Source organism: Dromiciops gliroides, chromosome 4 (assembly GCF_019393635.1).
Source record: "Dromiciops gliroides isolate mDroGli1 chromosome 4, mDroGli1.pri, whole genome shotgun sequence".
NCBI lineage: Eukaryota > Metazoa > Chordata > Mammalia > Microbiotheria > Microbiotheriidae > Dromiciops > Dromiciops gliroides.
The window spans coordinates 23197359-23220857 of record NC_057864.1 but is presented as its reverse complement, the minus strand read 5'-3'; the positions used below and the strand labels follow the sequence as shown (position 1 = coordinate 23220857).

Genomic DNA, 23499 nt, shown 5'->3' with positions numbered 1-23499 from the left:
ACTTATTAATTCCCACACACACAAGATCATAGAATCACATCTCTTGCTCCAAATATTTTCTTCTTTCCTTTTTCTCCCTTCTTTCCCCCTTTCCCTCAGTTCCTGACTTATTCAAATTATTGCAATCACTGTGTCTCTTCCTCACAATTCAGTTCTCTAAACCAATCCTTCAGATACCCTTTACAATTACTACAATTACTCAAAACTTCATGTTAATAAGAACATCCAGGAGCTTATAAATACCTTTTCTAAGACCAGAATCAAGGAAACTCTTCATGCTCCTAAAATGGCTGGGAGGTGTGGGGAGAAGGAGGTAACTAGCAGTTGCATCTGGTTTGAAGTCTCTCATGCTACTATGTATTACTCTACTCGCTTAAATATTGTAGTCTGAGAGTATTTTGGAAATTGAACCCTAATTAAGTCAGGTTGTTGCTATTGCAAAGGTAAAGCAAGCTATTAGCTTTGGAAAACAGGAAATGGATAAAGGTAAAAACATCGAGTCTGATTGTTAACATTGCCTAACAAAGTATAACTAACAAGGAGTCAGCACACTTTTTGGGCAAATACAGCTAAGGAAAATACTTGTTTAAGGTGCAGGCATATTTGTTAAGTATTAAAGAGGCAAAAAGTTACAAGTAAAATTGCCTAATAAAAAAAAAAAGCAAAAAGTAGTTGAGGGAAAAATGAATCTTGGCTCTGCCTCATACTACCTATTTGGCCTTGAGAGAATCATTGACCTCTTTGGGTCTCAGTTTTCTCATCTCTAAAATGGGGGTGAGGATGGGATTGGGTTAATGTTATATATCCAGTAAGGTCTTTTATTCTAAATCTATTATCTTATGAGCTTGCAAAAAAAAATTGTTGTGAGACCCATAAAAGTTAGGTTATTCTAAAGGCACTTATGGATAATGTTAGGAAGACAAAGGATAAACTCAAAATGACAGACTTTGATAAAAGCCTATCCTCAGTATGTATGGTAGAAGAACCATAATATTATACTTGTCACACCTCAATAACCAGTGTACTTAATAAGCAAATGGAAAGGACATTTAGATAAAAAGTAATTAAGAACAATTTTGCTCCCTCCTTCCAAAACATGAGAAGGCATCTCATTTCTTTGCAGAGATGGGGGCACTATAGGTGTGGAACAATCATAATATCAGACTGTATCAATGTATTGGTTAGTTTTGCTAAACTTTTTTTTTCCATTCAGTTTAACAAGACAAAGTGATATTGTATATCCCAGTACAGAGAACCAGCCTTGGGGACCATGATCCTGCTGCTCCTAACCCATCCTAGGCAACTTTGTCTCTTATATTCCCTTCTGAAAGGGAGTAAATTTGATATAAAAATTAAACAAATTAATGAATCAAGAAGAACAGTGGATCTCAGTTCAGAGAAGAAATTCACATTGGAGGTGATAATTTTGAAAGCACTAGGAGATTGATTTTCAAGATATTGTGAGGAAGAACTGATACCAAAGTCAGACTTGGAAGTAGGAGTAGGGCAAGACGTGGACAATATCTTTTATCAATGAGCCAATCAAGAAGACAGCAATTTCCAACCCATGAGCCTCCTTTTCTCAAGGTTTTGAGATCTATATGAGAATTGTTCCCAAAGGTAGTGATTGGCCATGATGAGAAAAAAAAAGAAGTATGTACTCACAGGTGATTGTCTATAGCTTATTATCTTTGTGTTCTTGACACAGTTTAATTAATTCTGAGACAAAATCCTATTTCATATGTTGTCAATTATTTTAAAAGTGAGAAAAAAATAAAAGCATTTGATTGAGTGGGGAAAAATTCAGCAGTAAAGTGTCTTCTTCAAAAAGAGCCTTCCCTCCCTCCATTAACCCCCTCCACATATATATTAAGACTATACAAAGATTCCGTGATGGATACAGGAAGGATTATTAATGAAAAGATTGTTCAATAATTATTTCCAGCAAGAAATAAAACAAAGGGATGAATGTCTACAGAAATATTCACCAGTGTAATGACAGATGTTCTGTAGAGTTCAGCTGGTGAGATCCTTCTAGACATTGTGGTTTGAGGAGGGCATTGTGCTGATTGATCTTCCCTCCCTTTTGCAGCTAAACTATGAGAGAAGGTTGTCTACAATTGATGCTTCCACTTCCTCTCCACTCACTTTCTTCTAAACCCTCTGCAATATGGCTTTCAACTTCAATCAACTAAACATATTTATTCCTAACTGTGAGAAAATAATGGGATTTTGGCAGAAACTCAAAGGCTCATTTGGAGATTAATCTAAACTGATTAAGTGAGTGATTGACTTTGTTGATTAGCCTACTTGAAGTTAATTAGATTGCAATCACACCTGGCTGGCCCTTAAGAAGGTATTGTTCTCAGAAGCTAAGAACTGTAAAGATCTGGGACCTGGCTAGTGGCAAATTAAAGCTGTCATTGACTGGACATATCAGTACTGTGGGAGGAGTGGCAGTAAGTGCAAGGAGTCCCTACCTCTTCTCCTGTGGAGAAGATAAACAGGTGAAGTGCTGGGATCTTGAATACAATAAGGTGGTCAGGCATTATCACGGACATCTAAGTGCAGTGTATGGTTTAGATTTGCACCCAACCATCAATGTACTTGTGACTTGTAGTACAGATTCAACTGCAAGGGTATGGGATGTGAGGACAAAAGCCAGTGTACACACATTGGCAGGGCATACAAATGCAGTGGCTACAGTCAAGTGTCAAGCTGCAGAACCACAGATCATTACAGGAAGCCATGATTCAACCATACGATTATGGGACTTAGTGGCAGGAAAAACACGTGTCACACTAACGAATCACAAAAAATCAGTTAGGGCACTGGTTTTGCATCCAAGACTGTACACATTTGCATCTGGTTCTCCAGATAATATCAAACAGTGGAAATTCCCTGATGGAAACTTCATCCAAAACCTTTCTGGTCATAATGCTATAATTAATGCACTGGCTGTGAATTCAGATGGAGTGCTGGTATCTGGAGAGGATAATGGCACTATGCATCTCTGGGACTGGAGAACTGGCTATAATTTCCAAAGAGTACACGCAGCTGTGCAGCCTGGATCTTTGGACAGTGAATCGGGAATATTTGCATGTGCATTTGACCAGTCTCAAAGTCGATTACTGACTGAAGAAGCTGATAAAATCATTAAAGTCTACAGAGAAGATGATTCAGCCATGGAGGAAACTCATCCTGTCAGCTGGGAACCAGGAATTATCAAGAGAAAAATATTTTATTTTTTTTAGTGAGGCAATTGGGGTTAAGTGACTTGCCCAGGTTCACACAGCTAGTAAGTGTTAAGTGTCTGAGGCCGAAGAGAAAAAGATTGTAAAGTGGCAACATGGACATAATTGGGTCATTGTTTTATTTTGACTTTAATAAATGCATTTAGTCATATTGTATGCTCTGTATAGGACTATAAAGCAGAAACTCAGAAGAAGTTATTACTGCTTCACCACATTTTACAATAAACTCTTTTCTTAAAAAGAAAAGTCTTAATGCCCAAAGACTGGTGATAGAGCTTCTAATTTAAGGCAACCACACATTTAGATTTTAAAAACCCCAGTTGGTGACCACAAAGGGACTGCTGAACCCCTCAACCTTCTAACCAGGTGCTCATCCAGCCCTCCAAATTCAGTCTTCTACTAGTTGACTGATCTAACCAGTTGAGGCAAAGCTATTTATCTCCAATTCAACTTTGGCTACTGTGTGGTAAAAGATATTAGCCTTTTTTTTTGTTAAAAAAACATGCAAATTGGTTTTACTTGAGTCAATGTAAAAAATACATTACTGGTTCTCCTCACTTAGCTTAATCAATGATAATGACATTCAATTACATAGATGTAAATATGGATATCAGCATACTCCCTGGTTATCCTTGATGAAGATGAGAAAGCCTTAAGTAAGCTTTCACAATCCTACTAACAAGAGAAAGGTAGGTAATCAAAGATCCAATTATACTTATTGCATAAGTATCCAAGGAAATAAGCGGAGAGGAACAAATCCATTGCCCTTAAGTCATGATCATCTTGGAAGTTAGCATAGGACAAGAGGGCCCAGTCACATGTGGATATCCAAGATCCATCAGTATCTTTGTAGTGGGAGAAACCCAGGAAAGGCATACAGTGGTTAAGTTGGGAGAGGATACTCACTAACTTCATGGTGTGTTTGAGCAGGCATTGGTACAGATTTTCATCTTGGGAAGAAACAACCATATGTATGAGATCACAGATGGATTGGAGTACTCCACTGGTAACATTGGATGCTTTGAGCTATGAAGTATCATGGCTATCAACAAATTGAATTTAGGTTTTTTTGGATAAAACTGCCTAGGCTGCTCAGAATGGATCCTTGTACAATACTCCCTGCCCCATTTCCCATCTTCCCTCAACTTCAAAGCATGCAGATCATTGAAGCCCAAAATATACTTTAGCAGTACCTGATGAAATTTGTAGGCTCATCTCAAGAAATATATCTTCCATGAAGCCTTCCTTTCAATTTAATCTATCTCTCTTGAGATATCAACCTGTCCATCTTTCCCTTGGTTCTCCACTCCTTATTTTCTGTGGGTTGTTTATCTATTGATCCTTATATTGAGCAACAGTCAAACTCCAGGACATCAAACATCAAAAGTGGCTAATACTTCACTGAAATTCCTCTTGGAATTTTTTTCCAATTCAGCAAACATTAAGCAAACATCAATATAATGATTTGTGATGGCTTTGACCAGCTAACATAGGATCAGTCAAGCTCAGACTGAAGGGACCTTATAAACCAGCTAGTCCACCCCCCCACTGTTACAAAGGAATTATCTAAGACCAGAAAAAAAGTGGATTGTTTGCCCACATTCATATCCCTTCCCCATGTTCATGTTAATTTGCTCATTCATGGCAAGGTCACATTTGGAAACCAGGTCCTTGGATTCCAAAGCCAGCGTTCTTTCCACTGTATAGAAGGCATTACAGAATGCTTTGAGTACCCAAGGAAAAAAAGCCCGAAGATTTATTTCATGGCATTAGGACAAATAACCTTGAAAAGGGTCATATGTCCCATTGGCATCTAGACATTGGGAGCACAATGTGAGGAAGTCTTGAATTATCTTGTGTCCATTATGTCCAGAAAGGGTATGGAAGCATTACAAAGTTGCCACAGACCAAAGGGCATGATATACTTCCCTAAGGAAAATTTTCCCGATAAGATATTAAGTCCATTAGGGCTTGGTTAAGAATAAGGGGTCTATTGAGGTTCAGTTGGGGGGGGGGAAGTACTAATTCTGGCACATGCCCATACAGAGATTTCACACATTTCAGAGAAGCATTATTACCAGAGACTCCGAATGAACACCTGGATCCTTAGCTTTCCCTGAAGTTAGAGCATAACATGAAAAAAACATACCATATCCTGTTCCTGTGCATTCCCTTTTCTTTCTTCCCAGCATCAGAATACAGCCAGTTGTTCAATGCCAACAGCTCATCATGAACCAGCTCCATTCATTTGTTAGTTTAGACATGATATTTAAGTTGCCTTCCCTCCCCCTCCAAGTGTGCAAATGAAGGTCTCCCTTGGAATTTCCAAGGAAAAATTCTGAGGATGTTTTCTGGTCTAATGTACCTAGAAATACTGACCTACCATTGGTACTTGTGCTCTGAAGAAAGCTAGGATAATTAGTGATGAAAGCCCACATGGAAAGTTTAGTGGAGAGCATTGACTGGACCTGCTCCCTCAACAACTGGGAAATATGAGCAAATAATGGGATTTGGCAGATACTCGAAAGGCCCACCTGGAGATTAATCTAAACTGATTGAATTAAGTAGAGTGGGGGGGGGGAGGAGGAGGAAGAGATGGGGGAGGAGCAGCGCAGTCACTGATTTTACATTCATCAGAAAAGGCTCAAAGACCTTAGACTCAGAGTTGCCTCAAGGAAGCATTAACACCTACATACCCATCTGGTGTGTAGGTGCGGATTAGACTACTTAAAGTTAATTAGATTATAATCACACCTGGCTGGCCCTTAAGAAGGTATTGTTCTCAGAAGCTAAGAACTTTGTGAACTCAACTTGAGACCACCTTTAAAAGTTCAGTGAACCAATGGATTTGGATGACACTAACCTTGAAGTAGTATGTAAGGACTTCCTCTGCTCTTGACCTATAAAAAGCTTCCACACTCATTTTGGGAGCAGTTGGTGGTTGAAGCAGGCTCATGGTGGAGGACTTGAAGAACCAGACCAGGCTGGAATTCTAGGCTAGATAGGTCTTTTCTCAACTTTCTGAATTCCACGTGAATACCTGGTATGTTTTAATAAATGCTTAATTCCCAAAGACTGGTGCTAAAACTTCTAATTTAAGGCAACAACACATATTTTTTTAGACAACACATATCACAGTTAGATTTTAAATATTACATAACCCAATGCAACCTGTTACTTCCAGACACCTTGTGGGCCTTTGTTCTAGTGGCCATCTTCATTCTGGCTTCTAAAGTTTCTTCTTCTGATTGATGAGTTAGTCCCAAAATCTTCATAAGAGAAAGCACTCTCCCCCAAACTATGCTTACTCTAAACTTGTTCCAGCCCATGATTCCCCAGTCTTCCTCTGGACCTTCACCAAGAAACCCCCTTTATGCTACTATGCATTAGCCATGATTCCAAGCTACACACAAATATACAAGCAATATTTGTCAGAGCAGTATTCTTCAACGAGTTATGGATGGCTATGAATCATAGAAAGCCACCATTTTCAAAGAAACAAAGTTATGAGTGACCAAAAGTCCAGAAAAGTGTCTTGTGTTGGGTGGGTATAGACAACACTTCATTGCCAAAGATGAGGTGTGGGCAAGAAGTGGTGTAAAAATGTAAAAATCTAATAAAGGTATGATAATAGAGGAACACAGGCCGGTCTTATAGCAAAAAGGAAGACCGCCCCATGGACAGGCTAAGTTGGTCAGTAGTACCCCCAGGATATTAAACAATCTAGAAAGTATTCTAGGGCATTGTGAAGCTTCTCTAGGGATGAGTGATAGGAAGAGATAGGCAAGGATCATTGAGAGTGGGAAAACATGAAGGGTAGTAAATAATCTGCATGGGAGAGGGGAGCAATAATGGCATCCTAGATTCAAAGTTTTGACCTAAAAGTATCCAGAATGAGTAGTATGACAGGCCTTTTTCCCTAAAAAGATCACACCTTCCCCCAGAATGGAATGCAATGGTGTCTATGTTCTAAGACATAGAGAAACCTAGATTGCATCTAGAGGAGGGTGACCATGAGGGAAAGGGGAACAGAAATCATAGAGGAGACCTCAGGGTCATCTAGTTCAGTCTTCTTTAATAAGAAATTCCCCTCCATTATTCCTGACACATAGGAGAATTGGTTTAAGGAGAAGACTGGTTGAGTTCCTACTATGTGCCACGCAGTTGGGAATCCAAAGGAAAAAGCCCAAACGCATTTGTAAAACTGATGATGCTGAACCTGGAGATGGGAAGATAGCCAAGTCACACAATGACTATTTCTATGTAATTGATCCCTCATGTACATGACAGATTTCTAGATTTGATGTGATTGCACATGGCAGCCAAAAGGGGAGCAACAGGCAGAAGTTGGAAAAGTCTTCCTTCTACAGAAGTGAAAACTGCCTCAAAATTAATGAGAATGGACTGCCTCAGTTACTTTTGGGTTCTTCACCAGAAATAGGGTAAAGTACAGAGGATTTGAAATAAGAGAATTAGGTTGCAATCTTAAATCTCTGTTCTCTGGGCCTTAATTTTCACTTACGAAATGAAGGGGATGAAAGTAGGACCAAAATATCATATTTTGAAGGAATTCCAGATAAATGACTTTATTTCAAGTGTGAGAAAATATTAATAATGAATTTCTTGGGGAGGGGGAACCCAGAGATCAGCTTCAATCCTTTCTCCTTCCCTACTCCAGAAAGTCCAGTTCTTTTTTTAATTTTCTTTTATTTAATTTTTTAAATTAAAAAAAAAAATTATGAGGCAATTGGGGTTAAGTGACTTGCCCAGAGTCACACAGCTAATAAATATGTCAAGTGTCTGAGGCTGGATTTGAACTCAGGTCCTCCTGAATCCAGGGCTGGTGCTTTATCCACTGCGCCACCTAGCTGCCCCAGAAAGTCCAGTTCTTGAGGAACTTCAGCAAATCTTGTCAGGGACAAGCCCTAGGGAACAAAAGAAATGGAGATCGATTTTTTTGTCTAGCTCAGTGAGGCCGTGGGATTAAACACCTAGATACTGGACTAGGGTCTCTTCCCTCATGTCATTCTAGAGTTCATTTTAATTTGGACCACCCTCAACTCATGTCAACCATTTGAATTGACTGATGCTCACCAATTAGCTTTGATTAATGTATAATGACCCACCTCTATCAAGAAGCTAAAACTCTTGACCATGCAAATCTTCCTCTCTTGGCTCCCTAGACTAGCTCCCTTGGGTGGGAATGCTTTCTTCTCGGGCATGCTCTTCCTCTTAGAGAGCCAGCACACGATGTTAGGGAGAGCTCAAGAACACTAAAAACCTACACTGTCCTGAGATACAACAGGAGTCTGGGGCTTTTTTCCTGCTTGTGCTACCTGCCACACAGTTTTGTGGTTTTTTTTTTGGCGGGCAATGGGGGTTAAGTGACTTGCCCAGGGTCACACAGCTAGTAAGTGTCTGAGGCCGGATTTGAACTCAGGTACTCCTGAATCCAAGGCCAGTGCTTTATCCACTGCGCCACCTAGCAGCCTCCACACAGTTGATTCTTAATGGTATATATGATATTAATTAATAAATGCTTACTGCCACATTTTCAGGTATTAAAGATGGCTGATACAGCCACAAGTGCTGGAGCCGGTGGCTCAGGAGCAAGATCAGGAAGCAAGCAGGCCACCCTCGCTGCAGACAACTACTACCTGGCACGGAGGCGAATGCTACAGGAGGGTGAGTTAAAATAAAAGCCAAATGAAAACTACTGGAAGGTTGCAAATACTTTAAACGAAAGAGAAATAAGCAATCTCTTGTAAGATATTTTGCCAGCGTCCTGAAATCTTTTTGGAGAGACAATCTGATAACTTGATTCTCTCCTTCCCAGCCTAACCCTGCCTCTACACTTTCTTTCTCCAATAAATAAAACTCCTTGGCCTGATAGTGCTACCCATGAACTTCCTGACCAGCTATTTTGATGGAGAGATTCTTTCTTAAGGGAAGAGAACTGTTTGTTTGGAATTGAAGAGAAGCCTGACAATTCAAGTGTCTTAGGGGTGTGGAAATTTATTTTGATTTGGGTACCTCACCTTTGGGCCGAGATTAGAAAGCCTTAGGCCCTCAGGTTTTTCTTCTCTGTGTGGGAGGGGCTGGTGCCCTTCCCCCTCTGCTTCAGCAGAGCCATAAAATCCCTGTGGGCTGTACAAGATGCCAGGTCAGACAGCTGGGGGAAAAAGCCCCAGCTCCCTCTGCCCTGAGCAGATGTATCAGAGAGATCCCAGGCTCCCAGGCCGGCCTCTGGCATAGCCCTTGCAGAGGTCCCTGGGCACACAGCAGTGGACACGGCCCCTGGAGCCGTGGGTGTGGTACACACGGGACTCTTGAGCATCCCCCCACCCCACCCCATCCCGGCTACAGCCCTAGTGTGGCTGGCAGATTAGCTTGGTGTGTGTGTGTGTAGGTACAGAGAGCCCTGAGGTTTGAGTGGAGAGAAGGAACACACACACACACACACACACACACACACACACACACACACACACACACACACACGAGAGTTAGACATGGAACAGAGGAACAGACAGAAAGGGTGCACCAGGGGCAAACAGGCAGCAGAGAGCACAGAAGTGGTCAGCACAGGGTACAGGTTGGAGAAAGTGAAGATTAAGAGAACAGGAAGGCTGGAGCACTAAGAGATGGGGGAAGGAGAAAAAGCGAAGAACGAGAAGGGACAGAGGCTGATATGGAGCAGGGGGGCTTTTCAGTGAGGGGAAAGCTAGAAGAAGGTCCGTTGGTATGAAGGAGGAGGCTAAAAAAGTTCCAGGTGCAGTGGTATCTCATAAATAAACTCTGCTTTGATAATTTAGTTAAGAGGCTTCTTAATCTTTTGCTTATCAATCTGGGGAGTGGAGCAGTGTGGTAGAACTTTATAAACAGCCCATATTAAATTAATAGCAGTCAGATAACCAAACAGTCAATAATCCCAGATTAAGTACCCCAGTCAGATTAGGCCCATCAAATTAGGCCAGTAAGTCAAAATATTTCTACATTTGAATGGTGATCCAGATGGGACTTATGGCCCAATTATAATTTTTCTAAACTTATAATTTTTAATATCATAAGTTTTGATAAGTCCAGTTACATTTTTCAAATTAGATATAGTTATTAATAATTTTTTTTTTACAGGAGAGAAAATGTCACGCTCTGACCCCAGCTATCCAGGCTTGTCTATAGTTAGCTAAAGTTGCAATACCTCTTCCACTGATAACACTTGAAAACTATTCACAGGCCAATGGCTTGGGTTTTCAACCCTTAGGGTGGTGTGGTGAGTCATGGGAATGTTTGTGTTTTGGAGCCATCAAAATTGAACCCCTACCTGTACAAGAAGTCCTTGTGTGACATCTCTGAAAAGCTGCTATCTAGCCTCTGCTTGTTGGAGGAGGAAAGCCCTTAGCATGTACCCGGAACACAGTCCTCTGAAATGCTTGATTAAATGACTGCTTTTTGTTCAGCCACAGGTGAAATAAGATGGTTGTTAATCCTGCTCCCTCATTTTTCACAAATGGATACTGAGGCCCAGGATGGGGCATCTCTGGGCTAAATGCCCAGAAAGAGGACTGTATACACAACCACAGGCAGCTAGGTAACATAATGGAGAGAGCTCTGGATTTAGAGCTGGGAAGACATCTTCATGATTTCAAACCTGGATTCAGACACTTATTAGTTTTGTGACTCTGGATAAGTCACTTAACCCAATTTTCTTTGGTATCATCATCTGTGAAATGAGCAGGAAAAGAAACAATATGCACAACCCTTCTTCCTACCCTTCCCACCAGAGGGCAGAATTTCAATGAAGAAATCAACTCAGGAAAAATGATTTGTCCAATGCATCCTCTATGCTTTCCAAGAAAACTTGGATCGAGTCTTTCGCTTCTGCTCTGTAGGCTAGTGATAGTTATCTGCCTTTCCATCTCCCTCCATTATGTATCTCCCTAAGCATGTGTGGACACAGAGTCTGCTGGAACAAGGGAGGAGATGTAGATTTAGGAGGAAAAGCAGAAGAGATATGTGTCATAGAAACCCAAGAGAAAGCAGGTAAGTGGTTCCCCATGAGCACCTGGTACAATAAGAGATGATGACAACAGCTAACAGTTATATAGAACAAGCACCACAACTGGTGGAAGGACAAAGAACACCCTGGGCCATTACTTTAGAAATTTTTTGTCTTAATGGAGCTTATACTACATTTCTTTAAGGAAAATATATATATATATATATATATAGATAGATAGATAGATAGATAGATAGATAGATATAGATAGATATAGATAGATATAGATAGATATAGATAGATATAGATAGATATAGATATATGTATCACTTGCATTTTTGGCAGGGGGCAATAGTGTTAAGTGTCTGAGGCTGGATTTGAACTCAGGTCCTCCTGAATCCAGGGCCAGTGCTTTATCCACTCAATCACCTAGTTTCCCACTTACATATCTTGATATGTAACCTCCTTCCCTTTTGTGTAAACACCCATCCCATGAATGGGGATGGGAGGATGGGAATAAGTTCAGGAAAACTAAGCAACACCCATAAGTCAAATCCCAAATTATATTCAATGCTTTGTACTCATTCTGACATTGTGGCAAAGATAATTTTGCTGGGGGAGGTAACTGTGAGTCTCAAATGACATCTATATGCAAAATACTTTGCAAACCTTTCCTCTGTATATGTAAATATTAGTTACCATCATAGTCTTAGTTGTCTTCCTCCTTCACCATTTCTTCCAAAGGGAAGTTTCCCTTTCATTTGAAGGGGGAAATAGCACAGTGACTCTCTTTCAATCCCCAAATGTTTCCCCCCCTTCCCCAATTTTGTTTGGAGCAAATATGTGCAATTACCTAGAGAGTCTTTAAAGCATCCTACCGTGGCTCCCAGTTCATGGGGGAAGAAATTGGCACAAGACAGACCCAGTCTGAGTTTACATCAGCTGACAGCCCCGAGTTTATTTTTAATGCATTACTTTCAAACGTTGCCCCTTGGTTATTGACACAGTTGGGAGATGGAGCACATTGACTCCAAGGAAGAGAGGGGCTTTTGAGGCAGAAACAAATCATATAGAAAAACAAAATTTTAACTATTTATAATTCAAAGTCAATATGAGATGAAGACCCCAAAGGACTGGGAGCCACTTGCCCCCCCCCCCTCCTTCAGCCCAGGTATGGAAGAGGCTTTACCTAGCAGACAAGTTGACAGAGGTGCACCTGGTTGGAATTTTCCATGGACTGTGACTATTAGCAAGCAGCCCAGTGAAGCAGAACTGTGCAAATTAAATTGGATTTACATTTCCAAGTGGGTACCGAGCCCAGGCATCTCGGAAACATCTGCAGGAGACTTTAAGGCAACATTTTTTTTGGGGGGGGGTAAACTTTATATAAACACAAAGGGGTTGACTCTACTAGAAAAGCAAAAATGTTGAAACTCCATGTTTAGTTGCCCTGAAGGCATGGAAAGATGACCAAGGCAACAGTTATTGAGAGAAATGAACACCACCTTCCTACATGGAGTAGAGTAAAAGATCTCTGGCTAAAGATTTAGGAAAAGTGGGTCCTGCTCACAAGTCTGACAATTGCTTGCTAAATGACCTGATCACCTCTCTGGACCTTCCTGGTCCAGTGCATTTCATTTGTTTGTTTTTGTTTGTTTGTTTTATTGTTTGTTTTTTAGTGAGACAATTGGGGTTAAGTGACTTGCCCAGGGTCACACAGCTAGTAAGTGTCAAGCGTTTGAGGCCGGATTTGAACTCAGGTCCTCCTGACTCCAGGGCCAGTGCTTTATCCACTGTGCCACCTAGCTGCCCCTGCATTTTTTTTTTTAATTAAAGAGAAAGTTTAGTTTTCTTTTCCCCCCTAGCTCTAGACTCCTATGATTGGGGAACAATAGAACAAGGGAACCTATAACAATCCTGCCATTTGAAATGGATGGAACCTCAAGGACCCAAGACCTCCAGGCACTCATGTCTGCCAGTGGGGCAGTCTTTGTCCCATAGACTTCTTGTCTTCTTTAAAGAATGACGGGGCGGGGCGGGGCGGGGCAGCGGAGCCAAGATGGCGGAGAGGAAGCAGCAAGCTGCCTGAGCTCTCCTTCTGTTCCCTCAAAACGAACATTAAATCAAGCCTCTGGACGGATTCTGAAACTACAGAACCTGCAAAGAGACAGAGAGACACAGTCCTCCAACCAGAGATAATTTAGAAGACTTCAGGAAAAGGTCGGTCTGACTCGGGCAAAAGGGAGGCCCAGCGCAGGGCAGCAACCCAGCGCCGAGGGGGTCGGGGCAAGTCAACAGGAGCTGCGGGCCACAGCCGAACAACTGAGGCTCCCGGAACCTAGTTCAAAAATCTGGTGGCCAAGAAGGACAGTGGAAAAACCTACCTGCACCAGCCGAGAGGGCCAGGAACGGCGGGATCAGACGCCGGGGTCTGGCGCCTGGCTGGCCGAGCGCGCTCAGACAGGAAGTGCAGGGCGGGGGATCGCCACACACCATAAAGGCCTCAGAGTAAAAGCCCGGTCACACAGCACCTATACACCTGCACAAGAAGCCCAAAACAGGGACCCTGGTGCCCCCAGAGCAGACCTCAACTTAAAGAATAAATAAATAAGCTGCAATAATGAGTAAGAAGCAAAAAAGAGCCCTCTCCATTGAGAGCTTCTGTATCAATAGGGAAGAAGCCAACACAAACTCAGATGAGGACAATAGCCTCAAATTGTCTACATCTGAAGCCTCACAAGGGAAGGTGAATTGGTCGCAAGAACAAAAAGCCTTCCTGGAAGAGCTCAAAAAGGATTTTAAAAATCAATTGCAAGAGGTAGAAGAAAAAATGGGGAGAGAAATGAAAGCAAAACAAAAAAAAACTATGAAAAAAGAATCAGCAGCTTGGAAAAGGAAGCTGAAGAAAACAAAGCCTTAAAAAATTCATTTGGCCAAATGGAAAAAAAGCTGCATAATCTCACTGAAGAAAACAATACCTTAAAAAATTCACTTAGCCAAATGGAAAAAAAGGTGCATAATCTCACTGAAGAAAACAATGCCTTAAAAAATTCACTTAGCCAAATGGAAAAAAAGGTGCATAATCTCACTGAAGAAAACAGTACCTTAAAAAATTCACTTAGCCAAATGGAAAAAAAGGTGCATAATCTCACTGAAGAAAACAATGCCTTAAAAATTAAAGTGGGACAGTTGGAAGATAAGGAATCCATGAGACACCAAGAATCAGTCAAGCAGAATAAAAAAAATGAAAAAATAGAAGAAAATGTGAAATACCTCATTGGAAAGACAACTGATCTGGAAAACAGATCGAGGAGAGACAATTTGAGAATCATTGGATTGCCTGAAAGCCATGACCAGAAAAAGAATCTAGATACCATATTCCAGGAAATTATTAAGGAGAACTGCCCTGATATCATAGAATCAGAGGATAAAATCATCATTGAAAGAATCCATCGATCACCTCCTGAAAGAGACCCCAAAAGGAAAACTCCAAGGAATATTGTAGCCAAATTCCAGAATTATCAGGTGAAGGAGAAAATACTCCAAGCAGCCAGAAAGAAGCAATTTAAATATCATGGAGCCACAGTCAGGATTGCTCAGGACCTGGCAGCTTCAACATTAAAGGACCGCAAGGCTTGGAATATGATATTCTGGAAGGCAAAGGAGATTGGATTGCAGCCGAGAATCTATTACCCAGCAAAAATGTGCATTTTCTTTCAGGGGAAAAGATGGACATTTAATGACATTGGGGACTTTCAATCCTTCCTGGTGAAAAGACCAGAACTGAATAGAAAATTTGATCTCAACATACAAGACTCAAGAGAAGTTTAAAAAGGTAAACAGAGGGGGAAAAAAAAAAGTTACCCTATTAGGTTAAACTGTTTATATCCCTACACAGGAAAATAATACTCATAACTCTTAAGAATTGTAAATGTATTTGGGCAGAGAGAAGGACTTTATATAGAGGGTATAAATATAAATTGTCTTTGATGTGATGATACAAAAGAATTAAGGGGATAAAAAGGGAGTCTATGGGGAGGAGAGGAAAGGGGAGGTGGAATGGGATGAATTATATCATATGAAGAGGTGGAAAAAAACCTATTACAATAGAGGGAAAGAAAGGAGGGGGGAACATGGTTTCAACCCTATTCTCATTAGATTTGATTCAAAGAGGGAATAACATATACGTTCATTGGGATAAAGAAACTTAACTCATTCTTTAGGGAAACAAAAGGGGAAGGGAAAGGGGGGGACTGATAGAAGGGAGGACAAAAGCAAGGGAGAAAAGGGTAAAGAAAAGAGAGGGGGGTGATAAAAAGGGAGGGCAGATTGGGGGAGGCAGGGGTAAGAAGTAAAACGTTGGTGAGGAGGAATAGGGTGAAAGAAGGGGGGAAAAAGTACAAAGGGGCTAAATAGAATGGAGGGGAATAGACAGTCAGTAATAATAACTGTGAATGTGAATGGGATGAACTCTGCTATAAAACAGAAGCGAATTGCAGAGTGGATTAAAAACCAGAACCCTACAATATACTGTTTACAAGAAACACATTTGAAGCAGAGAGATACACACAGAGTAAAGGTAAAAGGCTGGAGCAGAATATATTATGCCTCAGCTAAAGTAAAAAAGGCAGGGGTAGCAATCCTTATCTCAGACAAAGTGCAGGCAAAAATAGATCTCGTTAAAAGAGATAAGGAAGGAAATTACATCTTACTTAAAGGTACTATAGATAATGAAGTAATATCAATATTGAATATGTATGCGCCAAGTGGTATAGCATCCAAGTTCTTAGAGGAGAAGTTAAATGAGTTACAAGAGGAATTAGACAGTAATACTATACTAGTGGGAGATCTGAATCTCCCCCTCTCAGAATTAGATAAATCTAGCCAAAAAATAAATAAGAAAGAAGTGAAAGAGGTGAATAGATTACTAGAAAAGTTAGACATGATAGATGTCTGGAGAAAATTGAATGGGGATAGAAAGGAATATACCTTTTTCTCAGCAGTACATGGCACATTTTCAAAAATTGACCATGTATTAGGGCACAAAAACATCATAGTCAAATGTAGAAAGGCAGAAATAGTAAATGCATCCTTCTCAGATCATGATGCAATAAAAATTACATGTAAGAAAGAGCCAGGGAAAAGTAGAATGAAAATCAATTGGAAACTAAATAATTTCATTCTAAAGAATGAATGGGCCAAACAAGAAATCATAGAAACAATCAATAACTTTATCCAAGAGAATGACAATAATGAGACAACATACCAAAATCTACGGGATGCAGCCAAAGCAGTGCTTAGGGGAAAATTTATAGCTCTAAATGCTTACATGAATAAGAAAGAGAAAGAGGAGATTAATGAATTGGGCATGCAACTTAAAAAGCTAGAAAAAGAACAAATTAGAAATCCCCAATTAGACACTAAATTAGAGATCCTGAAAATTAAAGGAGAAATCAATAAGATTGAAAGCAAAAAAACTATAGAATTAATCAATAAAACTAAGAGCTGGTTTTATGAAAAAACCAATAAAATAGATAAAACATTGGTTAATTTGATTAAAAAAAGAAAGAAGAAAACCAAATTACCAGTATCAAAAATGAAAAGGGTGATGTTACCACCAATGAAGTGGAAATTAAAGCAATAATTAGGAAATATTTTGCCCAACTGTATGCCAATAAATTTGACAATCTAAATGAAATGGATGAATATTTACAAAGATACAAACTGCCCAGGTTAACTGAAGAGGAAATAAAATCCTTAAATAAACCCATATTAGAAAAAGAAATTGAACAAGCTATTAATGAACTCCCTAAGAAAAAATCCCCAGGGCCAGATGGGTTTACGGGTGAATTTTACCAAACATTTAAAGAACAATTAATTCCAATATTATACAAATTATTTGGAAAAATAGGTGAAGAAGGAGTTCTACCAAATTCGTTTTATGACACAAATATGGTGGTGATACCAAAACCAGGCAAAGCAAAAACACTAGAGAGCTTAGGAATAGGGGGAGCTTTCCTTAGAATAATAAACAGTATCTACCTAAAGCCATCAGCAAGTATTATATGCAATGGAGATAAATTAGAGGCCTTCCCAATAAGATCAGGGGTGAAACAGGGATGTCCATTATCACCCCTATTATTTAATATTGTTCTAGAAATGTTAGCTTTAGCAATCAGAGAAGAGAAAGGAATTAAAGGAATTAGAATAGGCAAGGAGGAAACAAAACTATCACTCTTTGCAGATGATATGATGGTATACTTAAGGAATCCTCGAGAATCAAGCCAAAAATTACTTGAAACAATTAACAACTTTAGCAAAGTAGCAGGATATAAAATAAATCCACATAAATCATCAGCATTTCTATACATGACCAACAAACTCCAGCAGCAAGAGATAGAAAGAGAAATTCCATTTAAAGTAACGGTAGGTAATATAAAATACTTGGGAGTCTACTTGCCAAGACAAACCCAGGAACTCTATGAACACAACTACCAAACACTCTTCACACAAATCAAATCAGATCTAAATAATTGGAAAGATATCAATTGCTCATGGATAGGCAGAGCTAATATAGTAAAAATGACAATACTGCCTAAATTAATTTACTTATTCAGTGCCATACCAATCAGGCTACCTAAAAATTATTTTATACAGCTAGAAAAAATAACAAAATTCATCTGGAAAAACAAAAAAATCAAGAATATCCAGGGAAATAATGAAAAAAAAATTCACAGGAAGGTGGGTTAGCGGTACCAAACCTGGAGCTTTACTATAAAGCGGCAGTCATCAAAACTATCTGGTACTGGCTAAAAAATAGAGTGGTAGATCAATGGAATAGGCTAGGCTCAGGAAATGCAGTAGTAAATGACACTAGTAATGTAGTGTTTGATAAACCCAAAGACTCCAGCTTCTGGGATAGGAACTCAGTATTTGACAAAAACTGCTGGGAAAACTGGAAGATAGCATGGCAGAAATTAGGCTTAGACCAACATCTTACACCTTATACTAAAATAAGGTCAAAATGGATACATGATTTAGACATAAGAGGTGATACCATAGGTAAATTAGGAGAGAAAGGAATAGTGTACCTATCAGATCTTTGGAAAGGAGAACAGTTTTTGACCAAACATGAGATAGAGTACATTATAAAATGCAAAGTGGATGATTTTGATTATATTAAATTAAAAAATTTTTGTACAAACAGAAGCAATGCATCCAAAATTGGAAGGGAGACAGAAAGCTGGGAAACAATTTTTGAGGCCAGTGCTTCTGATAAAGGCCTCATCTCTAAAATATATAGGGAATTAAATCAAATTTATAAGAATCCAAGTCATTCCCCAATTGAGAAATGGTCAAAGGATATGAACAGGCAGTTTTCTGATGAAGAAACCAAAGCTATCTATTCCCATATGAAAAAATGCTCTAAATCTCTAATGATTAGAGACATGCAAATTAAAACAACTCTGAGGTACCACCTGACACCTATCAGATTGGCTAAAATGACAAAAAAGGAAGATAATAAATGTTGGAGAGGCTGTGGGAAAATTGGAACACTAATGCATTGTTGGTGGAGCTGTGAGCTGATCCAACCATTCTGGAGAGCAATTTGGAATTATGCCCAAAGGGCGATAAAGCTGTGCATACCCTTTGACCCAGCAATCCCACTTTTAGGTCTTTTTCCCAAAGAAATCATGGAAGGGGGAAAGGGACCCACATGTACAAAAATATTTATAGCTGCTCTTTACGTGGTAGCAAGGAATTGGAAGTTGAGGGGGTGCCCATCAATTGGGGAATGGCTGGACAAGTTGTGGTATATGAATACAATGGAATACTATTGTGCTGTAAGAAATGATGAGCAGGAAGAGTTCAGAGAAACCTGGAGGGTCTTACGTGAGCTGATGATGAGTGAGATGAGCAGAACCAGGAGAACATTGTACACAGTATCATCAACATTGAGTGTTGATCTACTGTGATGGACTATATTCTTCTCACCAATGCAATGGTACAGAAGAGTTCGAAGAGGATCTCCAAATCCAAGAAAAAAAAAAGAAAGAAAGAACTGTGGAGTATAGATGCTGATTGAACCATATTATTTCTTTTGTTTTGGGTGCTGTTGTTTTTTTTTTTTTTTCTATTTTGAGGTTTTGCATCACTGCTCTGATTCTTTCTCTTGTAACAGGATTAATGCAGAAATAGGATTAATGTTATTATGTGTATATATATGTGTGTGTGTGTATATATATATATATATATATATATATATATATATATATAAAACCTATATCAGATTACCTGCTGTCTAGGGGAGGGGGGAGGGAGGGGAGGGAGGGAGAAAAATCTGAAATTGTAAAGCATGTATAAACAAAAGTTGAGAACTATCTTTACATGTAACAGAAAAAATAAAATATCTCATAAAAAAAAAAAGAACGACGGGAGTTCGGTCAAAAAGAACATCAGGCTTCCTTTAGTCCTAACATGTCTATGAGCAGGATATGTCCCTCAGACATAGGCATCTAGCCTCTGACTGAATACCTCCAGTGATGAGGGAATCACTACTTCTCAAAACACTCTGACTTTAAACAAGCAGCTCTAACCAAGGAAGACAGGAGAGCACACTTTACAGAAAGGCAGCTTTTAGGTCAGACACCTGGGTTCAAGCCTGCCCTCTGCTATATTCTAGCTTTGTGCATCACAGCTGTTGATGATCCTCTCAGCAGCTTCTTTCCCCCTCTTCTTCCCCCTCCACATTGTTCTCCATCACCTGGTCAAACATCTGAAGGCAACTCTCATCCCTCCCCCCAGCCACAAGTCATCTCTTCTCTCGGCTGACATTATGGTCTGCTTAAACAATCCCTGGATGGCAGATTTCCAGGTCTGTGTCAGTGTCCTGAAAATGGAGCCAGAATCAAGAAAACAGCATACCCCAGCTCCGCAGCTGGTCTATCAGGACAGAGCACCCAGGGATGATCACTGGGGGTCTTTACACAAGGCTTCCATTAATATAGACCACTCGCCTCTTTTTTTCACCACTAGGTCACACTGGTGGCTCAGAATAGGCAGTCATCTAGTCACACCACCCCCATCCTGAATCTGGGATGGTAATATTTTTCAATCCAAGCATAGGACATTCTGCCTTCCTTGTTCTTATCTTACCTAAACATGGAAAATTACATGTGGATGGCTTCCATATGCTGTGTATTTACAGGGGCTCATACCTACCTGCAGACTGGAGCTGCTGAATGGGAGGGTTGATGTCCTGAGAATGCCACTTGTTTGCTGTAATCAGCTATGATGATGGGTAAAACTCAAATCCTATTACTCTTCAAAACCTGATCTTCTCTCTGATGCCCTTTTGGCTCAATTTTAAGCCAAAACATGCTTGCTTCCCCCCCACCCCCACTAGAACCATTCAGTAGGTGGGGCCAGGGAGCCCTGGCTATCTGCCAATAACTAACAAAGAGGCAGTCATTGCCAGAACCCTCAGTTACTATCCAAATACTTCCTCTCCACTTCCATATTTTGGTTAAGGGCCCTGCAATCCTCCCAATCCCCCAGGATTAAAAACATAGCAATATTTTTTAATTGAAGAGGTGAAGGGGAGAGAAAAGCTGCCAAGTTACATAGATTCTCTCTCCTCAACATTTCTCACCTTCATCCTAAACTTTCTGCTTACCTGGATTATTATAGTAGTGTCCTAGGTGATCCCTCCAATACCATTTTCTGCTGCCTCCTACCCCCCACCCTTCACTCACTTGTGAAAATGCCTTCAGAAGGCACAGGTCTGATGCTGTCCCTGGGTTTGAATTCCAGCTCTGCACCTATCTGACCTTGGGCAAATTTTCTCACCTCTCTTCATCTGCAAAATGTGAAGGTTTAGGACTAGATAGGGGCTAAGGTCCATCCTAATTCCAAATCTACGATCCTATGTCAGTCTCCTGTCCCCAAACCTACAATGGCTCCCTATTACCTTTAGAATAAAGCTTTATAGTTAAGAGCCTTTATTGTTAGAATCCTGCCTTTCTTCCTATTGGTTTGTTGCAGTGAGATTCAGTTGAGCTTGGATGCCATAAATTTGTAATGGAATTAGCACAATTACTTCTCTTCTGCTTAGTTATTCATTTGTATAGTGGTAGTGCTATCATCATCCCTATTGAACAGATAAGGAAACTGAGGCAGAGAGTGGTGAAGTGATTTGCCCAAGGTCACTTAGCTGTCAAGAGTTACTAATCTGGCCTTGTACGCTTACTATGCTCCTATCATCTAACCTTTAGTTGATTTAAAACTTTAATTCTTCAGGAAGTAACATGCTATGATTCATAGCTACATGCCATCAGAAAGCACATGGATGTTTACAAAGGGGGTCTCTTGTTGAAGAGCTCAAGATTGATTTTCATGAGCCTTTGAGATCTCTCCCCCTCTTTCACATGCCTTGAGAAGTGAACCTTTGATGCCATCAAAATTATGCTGCCTGGGGCAGCTAGGTGGCACAGTGGATAAAGCACTGGCCCTGGATTCAGAAGCACCTGAGTTCAAATCCGGCCTCAGAGACTTGACACTTACTAGCTGTGTGATCCTGGGCAAGTCACTTAACCCCCATTGCCCCGCCAAAAAAAAAAAAAAAATTACGATGCCTGAAGTAGGCTCCTCCTTTGGGTCTTGCCAATTGAGTTTCCCATCTTTATTTTCATCAATATTATTTCCACTTCCCTATTGAGAATCTACAGGTGGTTGGTCCCACTATCCATGATGGAGAGACAGAGCGGAAAAGACCTGTAAAAATGACTTTCTTATAACAAACGGTTTGCTCTCTTGGGTTTCTCACCAAGCTAAGTCATCCTGAGAACATTTAACATTGAAATGAGGAGGGGGGACAACTCTCTTTAAACTTGCCTCTCCCAACAGTCCTTACTATTTTATTAGGTGACACTGCTGATAGTCTTCCCCTGCACTTCAAAAACATTTTAGAAATGAGTTTATATTCTAAACTACTGTTGCTCTGAGCTGCCATCTCTTTCCTCTTTCAAGGAAGAGATCAAACATTTACTGGCTACAGATGTTCTAGATTCCTTTAGTCTCTTCATTTTGGCACAACAGTAACCATTTCCTGAACAGTTTTAATTTATGTCAAAGTCCATTCCTATGCAGAGACCCAGCAGAGATGGCAGCGGAAGCTGCATGAGAGATGGCAGAGGTGGCAGAGGTGTTGGAGGAAGAGAAGTCCTAGTCCAGGGATGAAGAGTCCAAGGAGTGCAAGGAGATGGAGAAGTCTGATGTGGAGGTAGAGTTGGAGGGAAAGAGGGCAAAAGAGCCAGAGGCAAAAGCATCTTTGCTTCCGAGGCATCAGGCAGGTGTTCCCAGTGCTTTCTAGAGGGCAGCAGAGCTTGAACCCCTGGCAATGGGCCTCAGCTGCTGCCCTCCCTCCCTCCCACAGGCTTCTCATGCCCACTCCCCTGGCTCAAGGTTCCTGCCCTGAGCCATCGCTGCTGCTGCTGCAGCTGCTGCTGCTGCTGCAGCTGCTGCTTCTTGCTGGGCTCACAGAGGCACAGGGCTGCCCCTTCCTTCCTTCAGCCTCTGTCTCCCCCATGGGCCAAGCTGGGGCTTGGCTGCTGCTCCCAAGGTGGCCATACCTGGCCCCCCCCTTCTACTGCTGCCCTGACAGAGAGAACTTCCTGCCTCAGCCCAACCCACCCCTGCCCCTGCCGTGATTTGTCTGCAGGAGAGTTCTATGCACCCAAGCAAGCCCAAGGGCAGGGACCCTCCCAGCTCGCCTCTCCCATGGGCCCTTGCCCTTTGTGCTTTCCTGGCCTACACCTTTCCTGTTGACCATATGGCATCTTTTCTTTTAAAAATTTCATTAATATTAATGATGAATTTCACTGAGCTCTCTTGCTCCTTAAATTTCTAATAAGAATTCTTATGTAGCCTTTAGACGGGACACATCTATCTTTTCCAGTAATTGATTTAAAAATCTTACCATTTTCTAAACGTAAATATTATCACTATTTGCTGTTAAGTGCCCAGCACATAGCAAATGATTAATAAATGTTTGTTGACAGAGAGAGGAGAGAGAGACAGAGAGAGAGAGACAGAGACAGAGAGAGAGAGACAGAGAGAGAGAGAGACAGAGACAGAGAGAGACAGAGACAGAGAGAGACAGAGACAGAGAGAGACAGAGACAGAGAGAGACAGAGACAGAGACAGAGAGAGAGACAGAGAGAGAGACAGAGAGAGAGAGAGACAGAG

General features: G+C 40.7%; 1 protein-coding gene across 1 annotated transcript; it reads left to right on the top strand.

Annotated features, from left to right (window-relative positions):
• Positions 1–286: 286 nt before the first annotated feature.
• On the top strand, positions 287–3236 carry LOC122754532 (pleiotropic regulator 1-like; the record flags this gene model as incomplete). The annotated part of the gene is made up of 2 exons (XM_044003063.1): positions 287–313; positions 2373–3236. Coding segments are annotated over exons 1-2 (891 nt in total), but the record flags the coding sequence as incomplete, so codon positions are not given.
• Between the last annotated feature and the right edge of the window lie 20263 nt (positions 3237–23499).